Source organism: Rhinatrema bivittatum, chromosome 10 (assembly GCF_901001135.1).
Source record: "Rhinatrema bivittatum chromosome 10, aRhiBiv1.1, whole genome shotgun sequence".
In the NCBI taxonomy this organism is placed as follows: domain Eukaryota; kingdom Metazoa; phylum Chordata; class Amphibia; order Gymnophiona; family Rhinatrematidae; genus Rhinatrema; species Rhinatrema bivittatum.
In genome coordinates this window covers 62,044,671-62,063,626 of record NC_042624.1, presented here as the reverse complement: position 1 = coordinate 62,063,626, position 18,956 = coordinate 62,044,671, and the positions used below count along the sequence as shown (strand labels likewise).

Here is an 18,956-nt window from a genome sequence, read left to right as displayed (position 1 = left end):
CCCCTGACAAAGACCTTAAAATTCAAGGCAAACCGGCAAAGTTCAAAAAAGTGGACCCCCCTCCACACACCCATTCAGGGCAACAGCACTTGCATGTAGAAGCACTGCTGAGCTCAGAGACCACAGTGCACTGGCTCCCACACTGCATGGCTGGGTACGTGTTTCTCTCAGAACAGAGTTCTGTGCTCTCTCACCACTGGTTGCAAGTTACAGGGCGCAGAGCGTGGGAAGGTTTATGCCTTTAAAAAAAATAAATTCTGAGCCAGTGCCTCATTAGGAGATTTAGGAAAGGGAAGTGAAGTTGGGTCAGGAGCTCCAGGAGGCAACACTCTTGTCTACCACAAGCGGTATGTCCTCGTCACTACGGAGGCTCCGCATTTATTTATTTGGTACTTTTATAGTCCAAAATGCTTGCTCCTAGCAGATTACACTCAAGAAAAGATGTCACAAATATGAAAACACCAAATGAGTAATCTAACACAAACATAATAACAACGACACAAAATCTTATAAAGCAAACTTCAATGCATAATCTTAGAGTCAAGATAAAAAATGGAAATGGCCTAGCAAGTTCATCGTCCACAAAAAAAGTCTTTTCCCATAAACTCTCTGGCATCTGTATCATACTCCATTTTTCCTTCCTGTGGTGTTTTTCTGAGTCCATAGATAACCCTGACTGGTGATGAACTGTTGCCAAAGGCATGCACTCTCATACGGTATTCAGTTACATCATTGCGGATGTTATTGTCACGGGACCATACACATCGTAAGTAATTCCTATTATCTTCTCGAACCACAAAACAGTAGAACATCTGCTAGATGTCAGTGGTTACAGCAGAAGGCTCTGTTTTGAAGCGGATCACCACTCCTAAAAGGCTGTTTGTCAAGCCTGGTCCAGTAAGAAGCACGTCATTCAAAGAAACTCCTTGAAACGGAGCACTATCAAATACAATCCTGATTTGACCAGGTTTCGGAAGATGGTATATGCCGAAGGTAGGAAGATACCAGCACTCTTCACCTTCCTTCAGTGGTGGAGCTGGCTCTGCATGATCATTGGCAAATATATTTTTCATGAAGGCCACAATATTATCCTGTGTCTCTAGTTTTCTCTCCAGAGTCTGGCACAAGAAGCAGACTGGAACAGGGCCTGTGGAAGCAGGCCTGGGTGGGTAGAGTGGAAGTGGTGTCACCCAGCTGTTTGATTCATCTTTGAAGAATTCCTTATTCGTGATTTTCAGGAATTCTGAGTCTTCCATTAAAAGAGCAGGTTTAGCATCTCCTCTCGAAGTCTGGAACACTGTGATTCCAAGATCCTCATTACGGTTTTCTGTTGAGAAAGTGTTGAAGTAGGTCTGTGCAGCATGACCTGGTTGTTCCTTGTAGCCAGCAATTCTTTAATGAAGAAATGATTAGGACATAATTTTGCAAAAAGATCTATGTCCATTTTCTAGCACACTGGTACTGAAAGCATCAATGCTATCTGGCTTATACACTCTATCTATGCAAACATCACCTACTGTTACCCAGCCAAGGTTCAGTCTTTGGGTATAAAGAGAGTTGTCAGGACCATTGCTTTGCTGATGAACCTTATGAAGTCTCAGTATATTCCTGCCAAGTAAATCTTTGCATCGTGATCTAAAGATGGGATACAACTGGCTAAAGCTTTCAGGTGGGACAGATACCATGCAGCCTCTGGTGTAGGGATTTCATTTCTATTGTTTATAAGAGTAGGGAGAGGTAACTCAATGCTGCCATCTACAGCTTCTATCATGTAACCATTTGCCCTCCTTCCAGTGGTCTCTATTGTCCTTGCACATATTCACACAGGCTGATGCAATATAATCGCGTAAAAAAAATGCATCCAAACTCGGCGCACATTTTTTTTTGAACACACGCATATCCATCTCACTTGGGCGCTTGATGCAAAAGGCAAATGAGCTGCCGATCTAAAAGGGACACGCAATGGGTAATTTGTGTGTCCCTAGCGCTCTACATCGGGCACCCAGGAGCCATGGCTGTGCACCCACAACAGTCTGGCTTGAGCTCCCTCCCCACCTCCGGCAGGGCTGTTCCCGATTGCTCCTTTTCACCGACACTTGTCACTGGAAAGGACCAATCCCCTTTCAGGATAGCCTTCTGAAAGGAGATTTGCCGTATTATAATGGCACCTTGGCCGCGTGACAAATTTTGGCTAATAGCCTCATCTACATGGAATTTGCATGTGATGAGCGTTATTAGCTATGCGCTTGATTGAACGTACGTTTTGGACTTGCTAATTGAATTGGGAGTCATTTTAGCATGTCCAAAACGCATGTCCAATAAAGTATTACCCAGTGCGCTAGCCTGAGCACACTATATTGTTGCATCGGAGGTGGACCCTTGGGCCGAGGTGGGGTTGAAGCAACCCGTAGGTAGGGACCTACGGGTCCCCACTGTTGGCAGGCGGAGTGGGCTGATGGACAGAGGCCAACTGGAGCTTCACCAATACCAGCCCTCGTTCCCTGCGGGTTGAGCCATTGGGTGCCGGGGCCAGCTGGACTTAGGTGGGCCTCTGTATGTAGTCGATTTAGAGATCGGGTTCAGCCCAGAGACAGCAGGTGAGAGACGGTACAAGGTAGTGTCCTGGAGACTCAGGCGCCAAAGAAACGAAAGCAGATAGGGGGCGCCCAAGCAAGAACAGGCCGAAGCCTGAATAGACCAAGTCCAGGGAGTAAGCTGGAGAAGTATCGAGGAACAGGTTTGAGTCAGGGCTGGCGGCAATCCGGAGGCAGTGGCAAGCGAGGCTGAGGTCTGATCATGGAGAAAGTCAAGCGTAGTTAAACAAAGCAGAGGTCTGGGTCTGGAGACAGGCAATAGCGTAGTCAGGCGAAGCAGAGGTCTGGGTCTGGAGATGGGCAATGGCGTGGTCAGGCAAAGCAGAGGTCTGGGCTTGGAGAGAGTCAATGGTGTGGTCAGGCGAAGCAATGTCAAAGTCCATGTAGGCAATCCAAGGTATGAAGCAAGACAGGAACAAGGAGACAGGAACCAGGAACAAACGAGGAACAGGAAAGCAGGAGTGAGACTAATCTCTAGGAAGCAACGAGTACTCGACCAGCAAGGAGACCTGTTGCAAAGGCAACTCTAGGGAGCAGAGCCTGCGCTTAAATACTAAAACTCCGCTGACATCATCATACGGGGCTGCGGCTAGGTTCCCGCCATGGTCCCTACTTAAACAGTGATGCGCGTGCGCGCCTAGGGAAGGGCATAGCGCCGAGTAGCAGCATCTCTCCGCGGGCCATGCGGAGAGGCCCGACGAGAAGCAGTGGATGTGGTGGCTGGACCGGGAATGCCAGGGACTGCAGCAGGGCCATAGGCACCGGGGGGAGGCCCAAGGACGGAGCTGACAGCCCACCGCTGCCAGCGAGGAGGAATCAGGAGTTGGAGTCACTGTAGAAAGGTGAGGGGGCCGTGCCGCGGGTCTGCCACGGACGGCAGGCGTAACATATTGCATCGGCCTGTCAGTGTATAGGTCACATTATTTATTTAATTTTTTAAGCCAATTTATATTCTGCTATTTCCATATTGTTCAATGCAGATCACAGAAATATATAATTAAAACAAACAAAACATAAAAACTCATAAAATAAATAAAAATAACAAATAAAACATACTATGTATCTTATAAACCATTACTGGACCATCACAGCAATCTGTTCTTGGCTAGCCTGAATAAGCCTGTGTTAATAGCATAATCTGGAATTGTTTACAAAATTTTAAATAATCTTATTCATTATGGAGTTCAAAAGACAATGAATTCCCATAATTGCAAGGCTGCTATTGAAAAAGCTTACTGCCTTGTTTCCTGCAAGCGATATGAACCTACAGATGGAACCAACAAGAGCACAATGACCCAGCCAGAACATACCAGTTGATCCAATTTTTTTTTTTAAACAAAAGGTTTCCAAATATACTGCCTTAAATACAATTATAAGAACTTTAAAAGTAATTCACTCAGGAATCGGCAACCTGAGCGAATTACTGACCTGGCTTTGATCATCCATGTTTGCGTACATCCTTACTGATTTCTCAGGTTGACCCTTAGCAGGTATTTTAAGGTGGCATATTTTTGAGCAGGATCTGCTACTATGTCCTTCTCTACAAACTTTAGCACACTCAGGAATGACTTCTCCATCTCCCTCCCTGCCATCCTTTGAGATGAAGTAGAAGCTTTGGGACGTTGATTTTTGCAGTATCTAGATACAGGGCAGTAACATGTTTGACACTGTGCATTGAATGGCTGCTTTAGTCTTTAGAGAGGTGATTTGGAGAAGAATAGCATCTGAAGCAGATACCTAATTCCTTGAGCAAGTTTTTACATTCACCCAGTGGATTTTCTCTGAAGCCATGGCACCTCTTTAGAGGATGAGATTTCTTGGGTCTGAATCTTCTATCTTCTTCTTTGTGGCAGTAGGAAGGGTGGAAGGTGTAGATGCCACATGTGAAACTTCTATTTTGTGCACAGCTACAGGTAATTTTTTTTCTGTTAACCATACATTTTTAGTTGGCTGTTCATCCCAAGAGTGGCTTGGGCTGGTCACATGACATGTCAAGCATCACCACTAAATCTTGGATGAAGCCGAAGAAAACTGTGAAAGGTGGAAAAGCAACATGATTGACCATTTTATATTTTGAACCTTGGGAAATCCACTTTTCCTGCAGGCTGTATGGGAGTTTCTTCAAGCCTGGCCTTACTCCATAGGCAGTGTCCAGATAGCTGAGGCCTGGAAGATATGGGTTGGCTTTAGCTGCCTCAAGTTCCAGTAGTAGATCTTCAAGCTCTTGCAGCTTGCAATGATCTTTGCTTGAGATTTTTGGAAAGTTCTCAATCCTCTTGAATAGATCACTCTCAATTGCTTCTGGGCTACCATAGCTTTATTTAAGTCTTTGCCACATTACAGTCAGGCCCATTGAGGGATCATGGATGCACACTGACCTTAGACTCTTTAAGGTTCTGAAGATTCATTTCACCAACCTTCCTTGGTGTAATATTCAGTTCTGAGGTACCGCCTTTGAGTAGAGATTTCCATGCTCTGTAGTTTTCTGGGCAGATCTAACTTGGTGAACCCTGTATTGAAAAGCTCATGACGAATCATATGTTTAGCAAAACCTGACATGCCCATGGCCACAGTCTGTGTATGATGAAATACTAGTGGAATACTCTTGGAAGTTATGTTTTTGTTCATCACATGGCATGTCAATTTTGAATTCTAAGGTATAGTGAGTTTGGTCAGGTGCACTCTGGCCATATGAAGGATGTGGATCAGGTACAGAGGCAAAGTTGCAACTATATCATGACCCCAATTCTTATGGGATAGTTGAGTGTGGGCATGGGGTAGCATGCATCTCTGTGCAGACATACCTAGATCTGGAGCCAGTGGTGGTGCATCCATGGTAGGGCATGCGTTGACCTGGTCTCTGTCAGGAGAGACATTTAATTAATGAGAAGGATGTATTGCTCAACATCTGACACTTCCTCATCATATTGGTAGGGCAAGCTGGAATCCCTAGTGGAATAGCTTAGTACATAGTCTCTGGTATGCTGAGCTGGATCCTCTGAAGCAATTCGACTAATCCAGTTCTCTCCATCATCCTCCACTGCAGCTATTTCAAAGATCTTAGCCTGGGCCTTAGTTGCAGCTGCTTCCTTTTCTTGTTGTAAGACTTCTAGGTTAGTTCTAACTCGGCTATTTTTGCATGCAGCAACAGCTGCCATGGTGGCGGCAGCAGTCCGCACCTGCTCTAACTGGCTTTCTTGTGTGCAGCAATGATGGGACAGTCTGCTTCTGCTGTTCCATCTTGGCTTTCTTGTGTGCAGTGGAAGCAATCTGCCTCTTTCCTGTTGTAAGATGGATGTACCCTGTGCAGCTTTTTCCTCAGCGCATGATCTGATGGCAGCTACACTTGTTGACGAAGGATTTGAGTGCATTGATTTTGAAATGCATCTAGAGAACCTGGAACACTGTGATGCAATTTCTTTTGAATATTCCATTTGAGCTTCTACTTTCACTATAATCTCTCTGATCAATGATTTGCTGACGATCACGCTCCTGCAAGCTCTTGTCTGAATCGATCCGTGTTAGCAAAGTGTGGTATGCTTGTGGATAGGAGTTGGTAGCTTCTGTAAATGGACCTAAGCCGGCTCACAGCTTGTTTACTTGCTCTGCTTGTAATATTATACACATCGCTCTGAATCTTTTTTCCTAGGCTTTATCTAATTTTCCATGATACTGGTCTCTGAAAATTTCATAGTTGTCCACTTAGGCCTTCTACTTTCCTGAATTTGCTGGGTGGTATTTTGGCTTCTAAGTTTCTGGAAACAAGATGGTGTTGTCTATGGGCCTATATTCTGCCAAGATGCACTGCTTATGAGTCTGTAGCACTGGTAACAAACTTGAAGGTAATTATCTTGCATAAGGGATGAAAGCTGATAGAGTTCAGATGGCACTGCTTAGAATCCTGTTTTGGATCAGCTGGATACCAAGAGAAGTCACAGCATTCAGTGGAACAGCATGTCTGGAGCCTGTGCTCCGCTCCTGGAGTTTTTATTGTTAATACTTTAGTTTGATTGAATTTATAAAATATACAACATGACTATCTTCTTACAGAAAAAGGACTTCAAGATGAGGAAAATGAATAAAAGAAAAACCACAGAAAAGCAAATCCAAATATATCATAAGTCCTTAAAGTCCAAATTATAAAGAAGAACCAGAAAGTTCTGGGCTTGAACTAAGCAAAGAAATAAAATAAAAAGAAATCGGAAAGAAGCATTACATTACACAAGTAGATATAACATTACCAATTAGGTCCCCTAAGCACAATTGACAAGGCTCGAAGAAAATATATTTAACATTATTCAATTGCAAAATACATTTGACAAGGAAATCAAATTATGCAAGAGGCCCTGGATCTGGCTGTACGTCTGAAGCCTGGCCATGAGGAGGCCTGGTTGTAGAGATGTAGCCACAGGAGTAAATCTGATGTGAAAGCCACTGGAGGCTGCTTCGTTACTAACCTCACAGTTTAATGCCTCATATTACTATTTTGTCTCCGTCACGTGTTCCTATGCGCAACTTGAACAGATAAGCTTAACTCAGCCTTTACTCACAGACAGAAGAGCCCGCTTCTTTAATTCCAAAGTTTATTACCAGGTAAAACAATTAACAGAGTCTTACTGAGGGACACATTGCTGCTGTGCAGCTCAGTTAGCTGGCTGGATAAACTTATCTGGCTAATTTAGTCCCTATATTCAGCGGTGCAGCCACACCATTAAATGTATCCAGCTATCTTAAACTTTGCCACAAAGGATAGGTCTACGGGCCAACCAAAGTTAGCCAGATAAGCTATCAGGCTAACTCTGAATATTGGCTAACTCAACTCCTCCCGCTTACACCCCAAACTTATCCGGCTAAATTATAGCTGGTTAACTTATCATCTGGCCAGAATTTAGCTGGATAAGTGCCCAAATCGTCATTCAGCTGGATAACTTCTGAGTTATCTGGCTAAATGCTTTTGAAGATGAACTTCCCAGTGCATAAACTGGAGTTGTCAGCGTAACGAAACGAGGAGAATATGCAGAATAATAAAAGCACGAACACAGAATTAGTAACAGAAGCAGAAAGACTGCCGAGGAAGGACACTGTGAATGCAGGACAACAGGAAATAAACAGGAAAACACCTGTGCAGACAGGACACTTGGAACACACAGTGATAAACTCTGAAAACGAACGTCCCCAATTATCTTTTTGGAGGTGGGGTAAGAAGAAGTGCAGAGAATACTCGGGGTGCAGTTGCACCATGGATCGCCAGGCAGTACGCTAATCGCAGTTCTAATCTCTGTTCTTTGCCAAATCATTCCTAACATTCTGTTTGCTTTCTGGACTGTCGTCCCACAAGGAAGTGAGCATTGACGCAGAGCCTTTCCCTGGGTGATGACGCCTAATATGGACCCAGCATTGTGGACCTATAGCTGCGATTAGGTTTCCCTACGTGCATCACTTTCCCTTGTCCACATCCAATTTAATCTGCCATTTAGATGCTCAGCCCCCCAGTCTCATAATGTCCTCCTGCTATTCCATCTGAAAATGTGATCACTTCATTCAGATCGCACAACTTTTATTACTTTATTTTTGCTCAGTGGCTGCCTCCGGGGTGGTGGTGGTGGGGGGGGGGGGGGCACAGAAAGGGGTTTTGATGGGGGGAGGTCTATGGAGACCCTCGGGGTGTTTTCATGATTTTTTTTGGGGGGAGGGGGAGGGGGGCTTGCTTGGGGGACAAGCGACTCCTCTGAGTGATGGTGGCCCCACAATACCAGGAATACTGTAATGTATTCTTGGGGGGGGGGGGGGGGGGGGGGCAGTTTACTACCACAGTATTTTTCCTGGCAGAATTTTACTGATGGGAAAACTGCAGTGGGATTTACAAGGTGGCGGGGCCAGTTACCGCTGCTTTGTAAATCCTGCGATATTTTTCCTTCCTGGAATAATAATGTGGCTTAGTGAATGAGCGCCTTAGATTGTAAGCCCTTTGGGGATAGAGAAATACCTACAGTCCCTTAATGTCATCCGTTCTGAAGGGTCACGAAAGGCAGAATATAACTAAAAATGAATTAAAACTTAATTAGTAAGATTAAGATTATAGGGTTGCCAGCTGGCCAGTATTCAGCCAGCCTAGCTGGTTTTCATCTGGCAAGGCTCACTTCAAGCCCGGATTTTGCACAGCTCCACATATTGCCTCTGTATGGAGCCACGATGCACCGCACCTCGAGTACTGGGTGCAGTTCTGGGCACCGCATCTAAGAAAGACGGAGCGGAACTTGAAAAGGTGCAGAGGAGGGCGACAAAAATGATAAAAGGGAAAGAAACATCTCTGCTAGGATGAGAGGCTACGCAGGCTGGGGCTCTTCAGCTTGGAAACGAGACGGCTGAGAGGGGAATTGACAGAAGTTTATAGAATCATGGCTGGGGTGGAAGGGGCAAATAAAGAACGGTTATTTACCCTTTCAAATAACACTAAAACAAGGGGACACTCCATGAAACTAAATCAATAGATTGAAAACAACATCATAGAAAGTGCTTTTTCACCCAGCGCACTATCAAGCTGTGGAATCTGTTGCCAGCGGACGTGAACAAGGTGACTAGCACAGCGGGATTTAAAAGAGCTTTGCACAAGTTCCTGGAAGTAAAGTCCATAGCACATTATTAGCCAGGTAGACTAAAGAAAGCCTTTACTATCTCTGGACTTAACAAGAAATAGATCAACTTTATGGGCTCTGTAAGGTACTTGGGACCTGGATTGGCCACTGTCAGAGAGAGGATGTTAGGCTTGATGGATCAATCTGACCCAGCATGGTGATTCTTACAGTCTTATTTGCTGCTCCCTTTGCCAAATTATTTGTGTAGATGTTAAACAGCACCGGTTCCAGTACAGATCCCTGGGCACTTCACTACTCATTTCTCTTCACTAGGAAAACTGATCATTTAGTCCCGTTCTCTCTTTCCTACCGTATAATCAGTTAACAACTCACAGTAGCACCTCATTTCCTATTCCATGACTTTTTAATTTCCTGAAGCGTCTCTCATGAAGGACTTTGTCAAATACTTTCTGAAAATCCAGATATACTGTTATAGAGTGGCTTGCTTTTATATAAACATTTTACACCTTCAAAACAATTCTAACAGATTGGAAAGGCAAGACCTTACATTCTTGTCATCTCTTCCCCATTAAGTCATGTCTATCTGTATGCCAGTTTCCAAAGAATAAAAAGGTGCAATAGAAGATGAGAGAGCATACATTCAGATTTTATGCATTTTAGATGATTACATACAATTTAGGAAAAAAGTCATGGGCTACCTTTTTAATAATGCCTTTGATTGCACATTGTAGAAAGAGATGGTGCTGCTGTGGTCTTGGTATTTTATGTTTTACTTTTTAATGCATTGTTTTGTATTGTGTATTTTTTTACACTTATTGCAAGTGTAATAATGTTTATATTGTTGTAATACACCTACATGAGAAAGAAATGTATGGGTTTTTTTTTGTTTTGTTTTGTTTTTTTAATAAGAAAATTTTAACTGTTATTCATGCACTAGTGTTAGGAAGAATCAATTACTGTAATGCCGTCTACCAGGGTCTTCCTGCTATGAGATTAAAGCAATTGGAGTGGTTATAAAATACAGAAGCTCACCTTACACAGGGAAAGGAAAGTTCTGCCCACATTACCATTATCCTTCGTGGACTACACTGGCTCCCCATAGAAAAGAGAATTCAATTTAAAGTTCTCTCACTAGGCTTGAAGTGTCGTCATCAAGCCAAGCCACTATACTAGGGGTGGCCAACTCTAGTTCTTTAGAGATACAAACAGGCAAGTTTTTCAGGTTATCTACAATGAATATGCATGAGAGAGATTTGCATTCAATGGAGGCAATGCATGCAAATCTATCTCATGCATATTCATTGTGTGGATATCCTGAAAACCAGGCCTGGTTGCAGCTCTCAAGGACTGGAGTTGGCCACCCTTGCACGATACTGTTCAAAGGCAATTTCCCTATATGAGCTGTAAATATCGTTGAGTTCATCTCAACAGGCCGTATTAGCAGTGCCTGTATTTATGGCTGTAAAACCGATGTGCACTAAAAACTACGTTTTCTGGTTTGGGCCTAATGTTGTGGAATTTGACACCCTTGGAGGCTCGGTTAGAGTTGAATTATCTGACAATGCATAAGAAAGTGAAGATGTGGCTATTCAAGCAGGTTTTTGGCTTGAATAGGGGAATTAGGAGCTCGTGTGTGTGGATTCAGGATGTAGGGTCCTTCTGCCTCACTTCCGCATGAGATAAGGAAGTTGCCGCTCCCACAGATGGTGTTTCACTGGAGTTATTTTATCTTATTTTTGTGTTTATATGGTATATTAAGGGGTAAAGATGGGAGGTGAGATAAGGGATGGGGGAATTGAGTTAGTAAGGATAGGGCTGGGTGGTTGAGATATAGTTTCTGTTTTAGTGAGGTGGTCTTTGTTATGTTTGTTTAGTTTGTACAGGACATTAACTATTGGGATTTATACTTTTGGATGTATGCTTTGGGATTTATGATGTAAAATAGTTAATCACATATACAATGTAAATAAATGCAATTAATAGTTATCAGCCAGACAGACTGTGGTGTCTCCATTTTACTTCAGGGAGCGGGCAACATGAAACAGACTTTCCTTTTACGATCTGTCCAGCTTGGCCACTGTTGGAGACAGGATGCTGAACTTGACAGCTCATTGGTCTGACCTGGCATGGCGCCTCTTATGCTCTTAATTCAGACGAACAAAGGATCCCGACACGATACAGATTCTAAGCCAAAACACAGACAGCAGTGCGCTACGGCAACCAGGGAATGACTGCAAGAAGCAGTAAGAATGAAGTAACAGACCAATAAAGGAAGTCATTTTCCTCTTACAAAACATTCTGGTTAGGTTCTGCGTTCACACACAGCTCTAATCCAGACTAGAGGCGAGTAAACCATGGCCTGCAGGCCACATCCGGCCTGCAAGAGGCCTTCCTTTGGCCCGCGGCGGTGGCCACAGCACGTCACGTTTGGTCAGGAGTGATATTAGCAGGCCAGAAATGTTCGCCGCTGTCAGGCCTCCTTCCAGGTACGCCTCTAGGATCTCCAGAGGTAAAATCCCTCCCCCCCCCCAGCTTGGGTGGATCTCCTAGAGGGGGGAGCCCTCCCAGGCCTTCGCTGTCTCCCCCCTTCTTCAGGCTGGGTTCCTAATGTAGCTGTCTGACCCAAACGTTTGCCCGCTTTTGCCTTACACTCTTTGCTGTTTGCATTCACATTAGAAGAAGACTGGAAGATTGAAGAATGAATTCCATGTCAGTTCTGTATTTCTGGGTGGATTACTTCTGGCTGAAGTTGAACACTACTGGAAAAGAATTCACATTTACTCCTGGAGTTGTACTTCAGTAGAACAAGGAGCGATGCCAGATTAACTAATTCAAAATTGTAAACTGAAGTAAGTAATCTAGGAATAGGGAAGAGTGTGTGTGTGAAGATACTATTACAATACTGTATGTAATGTCGCATCCTCAATACAAGTCAGGTATTGAGACTGTGTGAGCATTTCATGTTGCCTGGTTTCCTTCTTTGGTACAGAAAGTTGCACCTTGTTGTGTAAATCTTTGTGTAATAAATACATTATTAAACATTACACAGTTTTCCCCTATAGAAAACTAGGCAAGAAACGAAGTCAGCGAGTGACCACAGGCACTGTCCAATAGCAGGGCAGCTTTGAAAATGCTTGCTGACATTGCCTTGTGCTCCAAGATTTCAACGGAACGGAACTGGACCCTTTCTCTTTTGGAAGGAAAAAAGCATTAGGGGCTGGGTCAGGTCCTTGACCCATGGAAAGTGAGCAGAGGTTACTGAGCGCCCTGCTGTCTACAGCAGAGATTTGAATGCAAACGGATGAAGCGCACAGGCGTTATTGGAGGAGGGGGCATATGCAGACCCAGTGCTCTTAGAAGGTCCTTTTTTCCCTCTAGGAAAGCTGGCATAATGGGACCAAAGGTGTCGGGGGGGTTCCCACAGGTGAAAGCTCAGAGGAAATGCCAGCCACACATCCAGCCAGGAGCCACGGACATTCTGCAGGAATCTCACCCCTTTTAGGCTCCGCCCAGAGCTGTCAATCACTCGTTTTAGACAATAGTCTAGTGAGGCCTGGTGTCATTTTCATCAGACACTTCAGGGTCTGGTTATGGATGGGAGAAATATGGAAAATGAAGGCTCTCTGCAGAGCAGTAAGTCTCTGATGAACAGGCTCCCAAAGTCCAGCACATCACAGTCGTCATCCCCCACACCTCAGGGGACTGAAACGTGGAACTACATTAAAAAGCTTTCATTCAGTTGGATTGCTGGCTAGGAGCCTGCCAGCCTGCGCCTCTTGGCTCTGCATATTGATGGCATCTGAAATACCTGCATGTAACGCGCTTTGAGCTACCACTGAAAAGGAGAGAACTAAATCTAAAAAAAATAAATAAATGCAATTAAAAAAATCTGTCACAGATCTGTGGCATCAGCAGAGAGCTAAGGATTTTTTTTCTCTCCTTTGATAGAAAGTGTTTCTTACTGCTCTTTAAACACACGTACAGTATGCCTGCGCGTTAGCCTAGGGCTGAGAAAACATCGTTTGGGGAGAAATCTGGATTTCTGAAGCCTAGCCTGGTGGTCTGAGCCAATGGGAAGATGGTGGGAAGGGTTGGGTGCAGGCCTGTGGGATGCACAGTGGCAGCCTAGAAGGGAAGGGAGAGAGGAAAAGGTAGCGTTGGGGCTCAGGTTACAGTTTGAGGAAAATACAGTGGTTGCCGTGTTAGTCCACTTGAAAATGTAGAAATAAGCTGCGGGTGATATCTTTTTATTGCACTGACTCAAGGCCTTTGGGGCTGGCTTTCGAGAGCTAAGCTTCCTTTACAGCACTGACCTTATGAAGACAGCAGAGCTCTCAGGAGCTTGCCACAGAGGTACTGAGTAAGTCCAATAAAATGATCTTACCTACAATTTGTTGACGACCCTTAATTCTTTATACATTACAGCAGATGACCAACCCCAGTGAGACGCTAATCACAGGCACCCAGCATCACTGGGCACAAAGAGGGGAGGATGCACTAAATCCGTCCTCCCAGGAGAAGAGCAGCAACCGGGCCACAGATTGGCAGGACCCTCTTCCCCCTCCGAGGAGCTCCCTCCCTTCAGAGCAGGGGTGGGGAGGCACGTTGGCAGGGCAGCACGAGGAAGCTTGCACTGTCACTGCCCAGATGCATCTCTTCTGGGGGTAAATGGGGTTGCTCAGTTTCCACAGTTTTCCAAAAAATAAAAAACTCCTTTCAAGAGCATGAAATGTTTTCTTAATGAACTGGCTTTTTAATCACTACTGCCACTGCTGAGCCTGTATTGTACACATAAGCCTGTGGTGTTTTTGCGTGTTTCCTTTTAAAGTTCTTGCCACTACTTTTTTTTTTTGATTTGCAAAGCAAGACAGCTGATTACAAAGTGAGAGGAGCTGGGAGTTCCCAGGCTCTGCCTTTTCATGGTGTACCTGTCAGCTGTGTCCTGTTCCCCCGGGGCCCCCAGCAAGTAGGCGCTGGAACGGTCGCTCTTCCCTAAGAGCGAGTGCAGGTTCTGGAAAGAGGAAGCTTTCCTTGGCTGGTGAAAGGGCGACACCTACTGGGAAGAAAGTGCAAGTTAAACAGATAAACAGAAAGCTCCTCCAAGTCCTTAACATCTCTGGCTTAATATGGCGGGTGGCATGTTCGCTTCTCAGGAGGGCAGACTTCTTCACCGTACCTATAGATAACCAAATTACATTACAACATTCCCATAATCGGCTTTGCCATTGTGTTGGTGGGGCCGTGGTCTTGACAGATCACGTGTACATAGGCGAGGGTCATGTCCTGGGATATATCTTTTTCTGGGGGGAAATTCAAAAAGAAATTCAAGCAATTTCATAAGGGGATGTTTCACTTGATCCTCCCCCTCTGTCTGTCGGGGTTTGGGGAGATACTAGGGCTGATTTTTTCAGATATTTCACAAAAGCAAGAAGCGCCACAGAAAGGCCCACTCACCGGCTGCAGGGACTGCAAGGAAGGTGCTTTCTTCATGGCCAAGGTGCTCCTGCCTGCTCCTGCATTCCTGCCGGGCGCTGCCGCCGCCACCTTGCCCGCGATGTGCTCCTCGCTGGAGGAGCGCAACCTGCCCAGCTTCTGCCTGGTGCTGTGGCCGATGGCAGAGAAGAATTTCTTCAGCCCGCAGCTGCCTCCTCTTTTAAGCAGTGCAGGTTTTGCTTCAGAATTTGCATCTTCAGATCCACTAAAACAGATTTGCAAGGCAGGTTAGAAAGTGAAGCATCGGGACAAAGCAGGCCTAGAGCTGACTGATCAGCTGGGGGGGGGGGGCCCACATCTGGGTGACTGTAGTCACAGCCCCCGCTTTCCTGCAGTAAGCGTTACACAATTCTACGTCAAACTTTCTGAAAGTCTACGGCAATTATGTGGCACATTTGCATACATTTGAATGTGAAATGATGTACATTTGCATTTTATTTCATAATAATAAAGTCATTTTCAGACATTTCTTGCATGTCCAGACCAAAGGTAGGCAAACTCTGGTCCTTGAGTGCCGCAAGCCAGTTGGGTTTTCAAGAAATCCACACTGAATATTAATGAGATTCATTTGCGTGCAGATGCATCTCATGCATATTCATTGTGGATAGATATCCCGCAAACCCAACCAGCTTACAGCACTCGAGGTCTGAAATTGCCTACCTGGGTCTGGATAATTAGTTTTGTTCTTTTTTTTTTTTTGTGGAAAGTAATTTTATGATAGGTGCTGGAAATGGAAGGGATGGGACCGGAAAAGGAGACCAGATCTCGAGGGGGATGAGGACAGGGGATAGCAGATAGAAGAGGAAGGCACCAGGGAGGAGGGAGACAAGAATGGGGATATAGGATCAGGAGAATGGGATGTACTCTCTCTCTCACATCCATCATCCAAATGCCAAGCCCTTCACTTATCCTTCCCCTCTACACCCCCTCACTCACTCACCCTGCACCCCCTCCCAGCCTCTCATTCACTCCACACCCCTTCTGATCCCCTCATCCTCTCCAGTCCCCTCACTTATTCCACATCCCCTCCGATCCCCTCACTCACCTTCAATAAAGTATCCTCCTCTTCTTCCTGCTGCCAGCTTCCTACCTCTCTCTTCCTTTGGCTCCTCGGCCAGTTCATCAGCCTGCATCTCTTCTCTTTCTAGACACCAGCTGCCGTTGCCGATCAGCGGGGTGGTAATGTAAAAACAGCAGCGGTCCGCTTCCACTTCACATGCAGCCCGTAGCCGGAGAGTTAGACTGATGTGCTTTGCACCGCACGGTTAAAAGCACGACATTCCTGCCCCGGGCTGCAGGCGTGCAAGAAGCGGCCTGAGACGCAGCTGCTGCTGTTTTACAATGACCGCACCCAGATCGCTAGCAGCAACCGGTGTGGAAGAAGAGAGAGATGCGCAGGCTGACCCTGGGAGGCCCAGGCATGACTGCAGAATTGCAGTAGACTGGAGCTCTGGCTATAGTTACTCTTTAATTAGCATCCTCTGATATCTCAGAGATGGTAATGCTGCTGAACAGAGGGTAACAAGGCAAAGTACTACTCTTACAGTGACACTGATCAGTTCATTAGAAAAGCAGAGGTTGTAGCACTGAATACAACTATTTTGATTCCTTTCTCAAAGAGTGCAATAAGCTTGGCACCTTGCATAGCCAGAAACATTTCAGATGTGATGAATGTAGCCAGCCAGAGAGACAGAGGGCAGTGCAGTGAAAACTCCAGAGAAGATGGAGAGAAAGGACACAGGGCTACTTTAAGAGAGGGGCCAGAGAACAAGAGGAAGCTGGGAATTGTAGTTCAAGGAAGATGCAACCTAAATCCAGCCAGGAGAAAGAAGCTGATCACAAGCAAGGGCAGCTGCAAGGCAAGGCAAGGATTTATTTACAGAGAGAAAAGTCTCTCTTGGGGGTTACCAGAGAAGCAGAGACTTCCAGAGAGGCTGAGCGGACAGGATCAGGATAACTCTGTGAAAGAAGATTGTGTGAGCCTGCGGCTAGTGGTTTAGCAGTGTAACAGGGCACAAGTAGAAAGGGTGCTCTGGGCCAGCCCAGTGATTCAATTCCATCCCTGAGTCAGGTCTTCCACTCCCTGGGTCAGCTGGACATGGGATGCTGCGAAGCAGCGTATACAGCCCTCAAGGTGCAGGAAGAGTCGTGCTTTTCGCTCAACGGTGATGCCTAGTTGTTGGATTTGGGGCCCATGACTCTAGGACTCTGGAGGGAGCCCTGATGCACGGCCCCCTTCCTGAATACCTCTGCTGCAATGACTGAAATAGGTAGGTTGGGAGGGATTATAAAATAGGTGGGGGGAGGGAGGGTATTTTGGTTGCTGCACGGAGATTATGCCAGCTTGTATTTAAATGCCCCCCATGCATGTCTGCAATGCTCTGGTGCCTCATGTACAGAACTGTGCTGCATCTTTGAAGTAAGAGACCTTGGGAGAGAATTAAGGGATTGATTTCCTGCAATTTATTTGGCCGTGCAGTTCGTTCCTGGCTATTGGGAAGCAGTTTGGGGCAGGTCACAGATGCTGATCTGACACCAAGCAGCGAAATGCTTGGCCTACGTGTGGGAGATGGTGGGGGGGGGGGTAAAATCTATGGAAAAAAACTGAAGATTATGCTCAATAGCGGCCCCCCTGCAACTGATGTCACACCCAGCCTCTCAGGATTTAAAGACTCACCTTGGCAATGAGCTTTGCTCTACTGGTCCCTGTGTCTTCTGTGGTTCCTCCACTGGTAACCTTTCGGAGCAGGAAGACTCCACATCATCTGTCAGTAGGGAGATGGTGATGCCTGCAGAGCTGATGGCACCCATGGCTGAGGGAGGAGTACCTGAGAATAGACATACAAGCAAGCATGATGATGATGATGATGTTTGTTTATTGGATTATAGACATTTTATATTCTGCCTCTCTCCATGATTGGCCTCAAGGCAGACTACAAAACAAGTTTTAACTATCACGTAGAGCACATTGGTTGAAGGTAATTTACAGTCATAGTTGAATCAACTTTACAATGCATAGCACTGAGAGGCCTGGGTGTATGACCTACGGTCCTTACTTGATGGTTCAGGTAGGTAGGTCAGAAAGACTGCGTGTGTTTGCCACGGGACTGTAAGGGAAGGTGTGTGCCCAAAGAGCCTTGCCTTTGCTTTTTCTCCCAAATCCCTGTTTTCCTTCCCTGACTTACCACCACCACCACAGAGATTTCCACCAAGAGAAACATTTTGAAACAGTTGAAAGGCTTTTGCCCTAGTTATCTGCATAGTCTTTACATCTATACTAAAGATTTGCAGGAATTTTGATAGTGAACGTTTCTTTTTTCAGGCTGTCCTTTACGCTTATGATATATATTTCAAGTTTCTGGCTGGGTATACCGGAGACCTGAAAGATATTAGGGATGTACAGAACTAAATTAAAAAAAAAAAAACTGGCTTCACTGGGACCCTGTGACTCCCACTTCTCTGGCCTGTTCCAAGGCCAGCTTGATGCCAGGGATGGGGCCTGCCCGATGCCAGGGCTCACTTTCCCTTTCTCCCCCTGCTGGGAGAAAACCGAAGTTTTGATTACTGTACATGCAGCAAAATGGATTCTGACTTCACAAAGTGGATACTTGGCCTGTATTTCAGTAGAGAAATATAGAAATGATGAACTACTACCAGAATAGCAATACATGACTGAATTACCTGATCTGCCAGCACACACTATTTAACTAGGCCTCTCTTAAAGAATGAAATCTTCTCTCGGCAAACAGAGGGGATCTAAGACAATGCAAGCCCTGGGAGTGTGCATGCAAGGGAACAGACCTGAGGCCTTCAGCAGAGCTCAGATGTACCTGTCAACAAAGCCTTCCAATCAACAAAGGAGTCCTTATCAAATTCAGGTCAGCTTTCTGTCACCCGGTGGACAGATGACCCTCTTGGGGGGGTTCAATTAGTGCAAAGTGAAGAAACAACCTAATCAGACTTCTATTCATGTCCCAGCTTTAATATGCATGAGCTCCTGAATATGCATATCCTGGCTCTTAAAAACAGCATGGAAGAAGGGCTCGAGACTTGGCTACCAAGATCCATTCACACCATCAAAAAGATGACCCCCGAGTTGCTGCTCTCTGCTCCTCCCTGCAACCCAGCTGAGAGAGGAGATCCAGTTTCCACATAAGAGAAGTCCCCTGCCTGCTATCTCCCAGCCAGAGTCTAACTTGTCCTTTTCCTCTCCAGGGATTAGATAAGTCCTCTCAAGCCATCATGTGCTTCCAGCGCAGCTTCTCTCACAGCT

General features: G+C 45.5%; 2 protein-coding genes across 3 annotated transcripts in view; one reads left to right on the top strand and one right to left on the bottom strand.

Annotated features, from left to right (window-relative positions):
* Positions 1–18,956, top strand: part of STX6 (syntaxin 6) — a 176,168-nt gene that overhangs the window by 80,526 nt on the left and 76,686 nt on the right. The window lies entirely within an intron of this gene.
* LOC115099860 (uncharacterized protein KIAA1614-like) overlaps positions 1–18,956 on the bottom strand; it is a 57,978-nt gene that overhangs the window by 3,687 nt on the left and 35,335 nt on the right. For both annotated transcript variants that reach the window (XM_029617754.1, XM_029617756.1), the window contains exons 6-8: positions 17,361–17,511; positions 14,645–14,888; positions 14,119–14,243 (exon numbers count right to left, since the gene is read on the bottom strand). In XM_029617754.1, coding sequence (XP_029473614.1) covers positions 14,119–14,243; positions 14,645–14,888; positions 17,361–17,511 — 520 coding nt within the window. The remainder of the gene's footprint in view (positions 1–14,118; positions 14,244–14,644; positions 14,889–17,360; positions 17,512–18,956) is intronic.